General features: G+C 43.2%; 1 protein-coding gene across 1 annotated transcript; it reads right to left on the bottom strand.

Annotated features, from left to right (window-relative positions):
• Positions 1–297: 297 nt before the first annotated feature.
• Positions 298–9213, bottom strand: LOC124125890 (peroxidase-like). The gene is made up of 12 exons (XM_046489276.1): positions 9105–9213; positions 8512–8671; positions 7426–7733; positions 6234–6437; positions 5565–5646; positions 5140–5249; positions 4388–4489; positions 3751–3843; positions 2406–3114; positions 1302–1471; positions 701–803; positions 298–480 (listed from the first exon to the last, which is right to left on the bottom strand). The coding sequence occupies exons 1-12, from the start codon at positions 9205–9207 to the stop codon at positions 420–422; spliced, it is 2205 nt and encodes a 734-aa protein (XP_046345232.1). The 5' UTR covers positions 9208–9213; the 3' UTR covers positions 298–419.
• Positions 9214–9671: the final 458 nt, after the last annotated feature.

Below are 9671 nucleotides of genomic sequence, written 5' to 3' on the forward strand. Positions count from 1 at the left end.
TTACCCGGTTCGGGGTTTAAATGTTGTCCTGATATTTTCTTAAGGGCGGATCTCCTCGACGGAACTTTGCCATGACTCACCGCATGGTCGTAGTGTAAAGTCCATAACACTTGCCTGACTGAGCGACAAAACCCTTTCAGAATTCAATAGAAATATCTGCATAAAGCAGAGTCGATTGTACAATTCCGACTATATCACGAGCATGGGTTTCCGAATCACTATCAAATAGTGATGATACCAAGTATTCGCGAAAAAGATATGAACTTAGTTTGTATAAAGTTTAATACTTAAGACAGTTTTACCAATATAATCAGCGTACAAAACATTCAATAAACAATACCAAGTTTATAACCCCACTGTCAGCAATTACAAGGACAAATCTGGTTATGTTGATCTGCGCATGCGCGACTTTCACGTGACTATTCCTTCCATTTGTTGTAATCCAGGTCAGGAAGGTCGCGACAAGGGATCCTGGGGTTGCTGAAACAGAATCAAAGTCGTGAGTGGAATTTTATGTTCTTGGGAACAATTTCGCGATTCTTTTCTTACTACTACTACTACTACTACTACTACTACTACCACTACTACCACTACCACTACCACTACCACTACCACTACTACTACTACTACTACCACTACCACTACCACTACTACTACTTCTACTACCACTACTGATACTACTACCACTACCACTACTCACAGGTAGGACGGCTGGAGGAAGGTGTTAGTCTGCATTTCTTGTGCAGATGTGGCATCACACAGGACACGTGCAATGGAGAACTTCTTGATTTCCTTCACCTGGTCTGAAACAGAACAAAACAATTGATTAAATTTTAGTCTTCCAATCATGTGAATCCTGTATGAAGGTTGTCCGGTGTTGCTGTACGGTGTTGCTGATCACGTTCTCCAGAAGGGTATCATACTAGAACTTTAGGAAACAGATCATGAAACATTCTTTCCTTCAGCCCCACACAGCGTACATCGTCATGTATTCATCCTACATACACGGACCGCCTCTGTGGTCTAGAGGACAGAGCGTTTGCCTAGAGAACGGAAGATCGTTGATTCGATCCCCGACCGCGTCGTACCGAAAGACGCTACATGTTGTTACCATGCCTGGCGCTCGGCATCAATTCAAGGACTGGTCGGCTCGGAGTCAGTATACTGTTTCTGAGTAGGGTATTCATGTTAAACTGCGGCACGGTATCTGAGTAGGCTCGCACTAGAACTCCAACATTTGTCCAGATGACTATAAGCACGCGCAAGCACACACAGTGCACGACGACAGAGGAATGGCTCACCTAGTGTGAATCCAGTGTAGCGGTCCTGGGTCTCGTACCAGTAGCGGTCACCGTACTTGATTCTCCGGAACTGCTCGGCGATGATACAGGCGAACGTTGGTCCCACCATACCTCCAGCAACAGGGTTCTCGGCGATTCCACCAGGGAAAAGGTCAAGGTCGTCAATGTTGCTGGAAGAAAGTTTAAATATGTTTGAGATGGATTTTGATGGCCAAAACATCAATCAGACAACATCAGAATTATTTCAAAATGATTATTTTAATTATTACTGCGGTCGAAAACAACATTGTCACTCCGGTGAATAAACTAGGAATAAAACGAAAACAAGTTAAAGGGTTCCCTAGCTCTTTCAGAACTGTATTAGGAGTGGTAGTTTAAGTATTCGTCCGTGGCGCCATGTGACGGCGAGTGAGTGAGTGAGTGAGTGGAGTGAGGTGAGTGAGTGAGTGAGTGAGTGAGTGGAGTGAGTGAGTGAGTGAGGTGAGTGAGGTGAGTGGAGTGAGGTGAGTGAGGTGAGTGAGGTGAGTGAGTGAGTGAGTGAGGTGAGGTGAGGTGAGGTGAGGTGAGGTGAGGTGAGGTGAGGTGAGTGAACGAAGAGTGCAATACCATCAAGACGGACAATAGCAGTATGTGAGATAAACTCCACTATTCCGTACTGTATTGTCTCAGTCTGGTCTAACACATCTTAGATTAACAAGTAAAGGGTATGTACTATTATTTACGGGTATAAATGTTTTGTTTGTTTGTTGTTTTTACGCCGAATCCAGCAATATTCCAGCTTTATGACCGTGGTCTATTAATAATCGAATCTGGACCAGATAGTCCAGTGACTGACATAATTTGCATAAATCTACCCAATTGGGATACGATGACATGCATCAACCAAGCGAACCTGACCACCCGATCCCGTTAATCGCCTCTTATGATAAGCATAGTTGTCTCTTACGACAAGCATGGGTTGCTGAAGACCAATTCTTAACCGTATCTTCACGGGTCGGGAATGTATGAAGTCGTTTCCGACAGAATTTGTCCGAAAGGCGTCTTTCCGGACTGACGGATTGAGGAGAGTTTAAGGGGGAAAGTGAAACTCAAAAATCATTTTACCGATAAGCTTGAGACAGGAGTTTAGCTTTGTCAGGGAAGTTGATCTTCAGAGCCGAGTAGTCCTGCAGGGCGGGGATTCCGCAGGCCCTCCTGAAGTCGTTGTACGGAGGGAGACCGTGATCACGACCTCTCTGAATGTTCAGAGACGTCAGATCCAGACTCTTGTTATTGAAGTCCTCAAACAGTCGGTCAGTGAGGTCTGTGGCAAAGAAGTGGTCTGGATGCTGAAGAGGATCTCCAGCAAGACCATTGCAGATGAGGTTCACGCCCTCCCCATCGTTCTGAAGTATGAACTTGGGTCGATTGAACATGTTTCTCAGAAGCTCCCGACGCCCACCCATGGAGAACTTGCTTGGAACCAGAGAATGTCCAAATCTAAAGGCTGCACTGGCGAAAGCATTCATAATGGTGGGGTTCATGCTTGAATCGTAGTACCAGTTGTTGGATCCGTAGGGTTGGTAGTCCGCACTTCCTGAGACGGTAAGACCATACTCCTTCATGTAAGTCCTGCCCAATAGGATGGGCAGCCACTCGTAGTAGGTGACATGCTGGAGCAGTCCTCCCAGGATTTTCCTGCTCTCCCGGTACAGCCTCTCGTCCTCCCAGTGGGAGTTGATTCTCTTCAACGTGAGAGTCAGCATGTTATGATAACGATGGAACAGTGTGTGGAGAGCTGTGAGGGCTGGCTGTTCGTTCACTCTCTCGTCACCTGGAAATTGCATGTCCTCCATTAGTAAAGAATATGAAATGTGTTTCCTTATCGCCGTTGTGAGTTTCCGTTCCTCCTGATTTTGTTTTGCCGCTTAGTATCAATAGTTTGTGATTACATTTGTAACATTTTAACTCAATGTGTTTCACTGATGTTACTAAAACTACAAAAAAACATCTTGTTAAGAAATTTTAACACGTAATTGTACCTGTAAGGGAAATGCTGTTTAGTAACAATGTTACCCTCATCGAAACCCAGAACATCGCTTTTCACTTACCTAAGTACGTGAAACGCCGATCACACCCCTCCTACCCACCTTAGTGCGATTAGTGCGGAACACACACACACCTCACCAATCTAAGGGCAAGAATCGCGGAACTAACGCCTCTCACCAACCTTAGTGCGAGAAGCAAGGAATTTATAATTATGCATAACGCCAACTTCAGTGCGAGAAGCACGAAACTTATAATTACGCCTCAAACCAACCTAAGGGTCAGCAGTGCGGAACCTACGCCTAACGCCTGCAAGAAGCATGGGTCGGTAAACACGGATGTAACACCTTCATGGAGCAAGAAGGCAGCGTGAGGCAAGAAGCGCGGAATGTTACATTTGCGTCGAAGAAGGCATCTGACTTACCAGCCTTGAAGCAGTAGTCGTCCAGGTTGTCCTTGATGCATGTGGCATTGACGTCCTCGGGGAGAAGGTTCTTCTCCGTAACCTTCAGCTGTCCTGATAATTTAATTTAAATAATAAGTTTGTTTGTTTTTTTATTTGTTGTTTAACGCCGCACTCAGCAATATACCAGCTATATCATGACGGTCTGAAAATAATCGAGTCTGGAGTGATTGACATTATGAGCATCGATCCACGCTATGGGGATACGATGACATGCAAGTCAGCGAGCCTGACCACCCGATCCCGTTAGTCGCCTCATTACGACAAGCATAATCGCCTTTTACGGCAAGCATGGGTTGCTGAAGATCTATTCTACCCCGGATCTTCACGGGTATTTAAATAATAAGACATCAAACATGACATTGTAGGGCTGTGTTAAACACCGCTTCGAGCAGCTTTTCAATTACACTATGACGTGATATCTGTGAAGGATGTCTCATGCGTCAATTATTTGGTGATTCCGACGAAACCGGGTACACATTCTCACAGATTATAAGCGCGGCGAGTCGGGAGTTCGAACCCACGCACACAATTTGAACCACATGGCTACCCCAGCGCCCGTACAAGGTAAGTGACACAATACCAGTGTTTTACTTACCCAAGTTGTAGGTCCTGAGATCCCTCATCTCCTTGAAACTGGCACCATACACCTGGGAGGCATCGATGAAAGCGGTGATCATGTTCATCTGTTCCCTGATCCCTGTGACAACATATCCGGGATATTATATACCAGTTTCCTCACGTGTTTATGATTAAAACGGCAAATACAACACAATATGACGACATATCTCCTGGAAGTAGGAACTGAAAATCAAACATCAATAAAAAATATATTTAGTGAATATTCACCATGAAGAATATGCTTTGTGTGTTTGTTTGTTGTAAAGCGCCGCACTCAGCAATATTCCAGCTATATGACGGCGGTCTGTAAATAATCGAGTCTGGACCGAATAATCCAGTGATTGATATCACCAGCATCGATTCACGCAATTGGGAGACGATGACATGCATAGTCACCTAATATGACAAGCAAAGTCGCCTTTTATGGCAAGCATATGTTGCTGAAGATCTATTCTACCCCGGATCTTATCGGATGTCAATGTATGTATCTGTATATTCGAATCAGGATCAAAACGAGGCTATGGCGGCGAATGGGTTCATAACAGAATGGGGTTACACTGGATAATCGGGGATGTGCCACGTGGTGCATGAGTAAACGAGTGGATATTGTTTTATGGCTCAATGATTCAGATATAACAGGGACCAGATAAAACAACGGTCGATCATACACCAAAGTCCACAGGGACACCAGATCCATTACTGAAGCAGTATTTAACACAATACATGTACCTCCTTCGCACATGAGTTTCCGGGGTTCCGGCTGAGACCGGGCGAAGTTCATGCAAGTCCGATCAAAGTGACGATCACCTGGGGGAATGTAGATTGGGAAGCAAGGCTTGCTGCAAAATATCGAAAAGATAATTGTACTATACATTACAAACTAATCTAATGTCGAATCGGAACAAAGGGGCCTTAAAGACGTATGTAATTTAAACAAATACTCAAAAATGAAAAAAAAACCCATTTAGCCTCATTACAGGTTCAGCTCATCGACCTGCTCAAGTTGGCCTTTGCTTAACCACTCCTGATAATATCATGTTTGACAGGTACATTTGAGATAAACATTATTTGACAATATTAGCTTAATATCCTCAAAATGTATTGAAAACCATCTTGGATAGAAGGTCTGTGTTCACCAGTACACTTTGACCTACCCTTGGAACACATCAGGGTGGTGGGGGTTGTCATCAGAGAGGAAGACATTGTTGCAACATTTCAGGTCTTTCCCATTGGTAGCTGCAATACAAATGTCTCATTTAGAAATGTGATTGGGCTTTGTTAGATACAAAATATGTGTTTCACTACATCGAGATTTTTTAGGTAAAAAACATGACGTAAACTTAGTTCTTGACTTGTTCCATATGTTCCCGTTTTTTTTAAAGTGAACAATTGACTTTCCTTTGCATGTGTTTGTAACGGGTGTCACGGTGAGGCAGAATACGCTCAGCATTTCGCGAACACCTGGTATCATCCCCACTTGAAAGTAATTCATAAACACATGCTTATGATTTTGTCGGAATCGTACCATCGAGATTTCTATTGGATATCGCTTTTGTCCCGTATATTTTCGGGTACAAATTATAATTATTTTTTCAAGAAAAGATCGCATTCCTCCACCGAGTATTTAGTGTCGTGTATCTTCTTGGGTTCATCACCACCCTGTGTCAGTACTGTTCCTAGTATTCTTATTATTCTCAGTACAAACAACTATTATATTAAAATACGAATAAATGGAAAATTTGAAAACGCTAGCATGTAGTTTCGCCTTTTTAAAATGCAGCAAGGTGAATATTCACAACACAATGAATAGTTCCGCCCGGTACCTTTGGAGACTGGCGTGCCGGTCATGTCGTGGTCAGTGAACTGTCCCCACTGCATAAAGAGGTTGCTGATGTCGGGAAGGTGTTTGTCGTCGCCGTCGTCGGGAAGAAGCATCTGACGGCTGACGTAGCGGGGGGTCGGGAGGAGGGGATAGCGTCCGGTGTTCCGGTCCTTCACACGGCTGTACATCCGGGGTAGAGATGTTCCTGGAACACAGAACATTGTCAGAAACTTCAACAATAGCGTCAACAGCAGCATCGACAGATGGGTCAACAGTAACATCAACAAAAATGCCAGAAGCAACATCGACAGAAACGTCATCAGCAACATCGGCGAAAACGTACGTCAACAATAACATCAACAGAAATGCCAGTAGCAACATCGACGGCAACGTCAATATCAACAGAAACAGAAACGTTAACAACACCAATAGAAACGTCAACATCAACATCAACAGAAACGGCAACGACATCGTCGACAGTCTTATCTTCATGCCGATTGCGCGTGTCGGAAGAAGGACAACCATGTTCTTTTATAACCACTTAATATCAATATTCTTTAACAATAATCCAAGCCATTTCGTCATTTCGAACTTTTCTCCAAATTCAAACAGTGAAGCCGAAAAAAGCGAAGTTAAACAAAACTCACTCACTAACTCTGATAACAATAAGTGCATTTGTATGGCGCCAAAGTCCATTCACAAGTGGATGCTCTGAGCGCTACAGAGTTAATAACACAGGCATGGTAAAAAAGGACACAATTCATGTTAGGCCGAAGTATTTATGGAACAGATGTGTTATCAGTCAACTCTTGAAAGATGGAAAGGTGACCAAAACAGTCACGACAATTTTAAATATACACTATATAGATTATAAAAGATTATTACACAATTAATTCACATCTATAGAGTGAGTGAGTGATGATGGTTTATCGCCCCTTTGAACAGTATTTCGGTAAGATCACGGCGTGTCAGCTTAATGTGGGAGGAAAGCTCAGAGTGATGCAGGTGAAACCCAGCAGCACGGACATGGTGCTGACAAACCTAGAAACGTCATCACGACGAATCTGGATGCAAACCAAGGACTTCGGGTGTCTGGCAGACCAAAGGGACGCGACTCTGCACAGCGAATAGCGGCGCATTAGACAAGTTGATTACTCGTGCCCACGTGACATACGAAGGAGGGTGAGACTCACCATCAGCATACAGGGGGTTGAGGAACCTGGCCACAGGCTGCATCGTTGCCCCCCACTTGGGGTTGGCGAGGTTATTGCAATGGCCGTCATAGGTCCTGAACTTGGCCAGACGGTCACACTGGATCGACCTGTCTGAGCAGCTGATCTTCACCTCTTTCTGGGGCTTGAATCCAGTGTCCGAATCCTTGAAGAAGTTTGTTTTGTCGTTTGTGGAGCCGAAACTGTCTTGGAATGGATCGTTGTGGAACGGATCTGGACCGAAAGATGCTTTTTCGGTAAAACTGGGCACAGGACCAAATCCTGGGGCTCTGAAATTATGGAATGCCGGAACATGTATTTAATAAAACTGACGACTTCAACATGATGTGATTATAAGTATATGCAATAATTTACGACATATTAAAGAAATTCTAGATCGATATACGCAAGACGTTATCTTCCCATGTTTATCTCAACATACTCATACTCGGATTGAACAAAAACAGGTTTAATTTGAATGTAAAGACAAGCTCGCCATACGGGAAGGTACAATCCAACACGTGATCACAGGGTTAATTAATTGTGGGGTCAATAGAAACATGTCTTGTTGAACAAATACAGACATTTAGGACGACAATTATGCGGAGGATGTGGTCCCCTGACTGACTATTTAAAAGAGATGTTTTGTTACTTTAATGGCTTGGTGACTTGGTTGACAGCGGGATGTTGTACCCAAACGACCATGATCAGTGCTCATGATACTGATCACTGGATTGTCTGGTCCAAACTGGATTGTTTACAGACCGCCGTCGAATGGCAGAAGAATTGATGGGTGTGGCAGGATGCAACAAACAAACACTTACTAATTTATGAAAATCGTGTGAGTTGCTGATGCTACAGCTAGAGTAGAACATGCTCACCCTTTTCGTGAACACCTGGTGTCATCACTGATTTTCAGTGATCCATGTATATAATGTCCTCCATTAGTTTGCCTTCTACGACCAATGGAATCAGTTTCGGCAGATAATCGAGACTGGTTATTAGCTGGTGTTGACGTTTTGAATTGCATTCTTCGAAAAATATTGACATAAATCAATTGTCACTTACTGTCTCTTAAAAATCTTATGTCCGAAGTTTAGACCACCAAATCCAAATGGAGATGTAAAAAGGTCGTTCATCTTCTTGAACTGTCCTCCTAACCCATATCCCAGTTTGGTGGACCTCATAGCAGCGATCTCAGACATGCGGTCATGGCCGATTATGTTTCCTAGGTAACACAAATAGGAAGATGACAAAGTGTAGACTTATCGCCATGGCAACACACAAAACTGACATTACTATCACACGTGGATTGATATTGATTTTATGAAAAAAGACAAATCTCGTTTTTCCCATTTTCGAATATGGGAATTATAAATAATGGCATGAGGGAGGGGACGTCAGCTGTCATTCACAATTGATTTTCCAGCTCAAAGACAAAGATGTTACATATAAGATGTTTTGGAAAGTGATAAGTGTCGTGTTCCCAAGTCTCGCAGAACAACGAAGGTCTTGTTAACTTAACAAGAACATTTTCACCATAACTGCATTCAGCATGTACCAACCGTTTATTCCAATGATTTGAGAATGCCCAGAAACGCGGACACAAAAACTCGCGAAGAACAGAAGTTGATCTGACAAGGCGAGAAGGTATTACTTACCAAACTGGTCACTAGGAGTATCAATATAATCATCATAATAATCAGCTACGGCGACACACAGACACAAGGCAGCAAGGAGGTATATCACTGAAGGGAACGCCATAACTGAAAATACGTAAATACGAAACGAATGAATTTTGATACGGATATGATTTATGTGGGTGAAACGATTCAAGGAGACGATAGACATTAACACTGATCAATACTGATACATAACATAGACCAAAGCATCCACCATCCCAGCATAAACTGTGCTGTAACCTTTCATTACCAGCACATGGACACATTGATTGTTTTGTGATTATGTTGTCACGTCTCGTGAAGACCAGGGTCTGATTTCCAACATTGGATTAGTATAATGTGTGAAGCCGATTGCTGGTGTCTCCCGCCGTGATATTGCTAAAAGCGGCCTAAGAACCAACGTTACTCACTTACTCGTTATCTTGCTACCTGTGGACATCCCTCATCTCTCTTATCATGCAGCCTTGTGAATATTTATTGTAACTCTGAATGGTTATAAATATATCTACATATGAAACAGGTGAGGCTGTTTTATTGGTCTATTTT

This window comes from Haliotis rufescens, unplaced genomic scaffold (assembly GCF_023055435.1).
Source record: "Haliotis rufescens isolate VD_foot unplaced genomic scaffold, xgHalRufe1.0.p SCAF_27, whole genome shotgun sequence".
NCBI classification, from domain to species: domain Eukaryota; kingdom Metazoa; phylum Mollusca; class Gastropoda; order Lepetellida; family Haliotidae; genus Haliotis; species Haliotis rufescens.

Coding starts and splice junctions, on each gene's coding strand:
- LOC124125890 (XM_046489276.1), bottom strand. CDS start 9,207: ATGGCGTTCCCTTCAGTGATATACCTCCTTGCTGCCTTGTGTCTGTGT. Junction 5,250..5,564: donor CACCCTGATGTGTTCCAAGG/GTAGGTCAAAGT, acceptor GATATTTTGCAG/CAAGCCTTGCTTCCCAATCT. Junction 4,490..5,139: donor GAAACTCATGTGCGAAGGAG/GTACATGTATTG, acceptor ATGTTGTCACAG/GGATCAGGGAACAGATGAAC.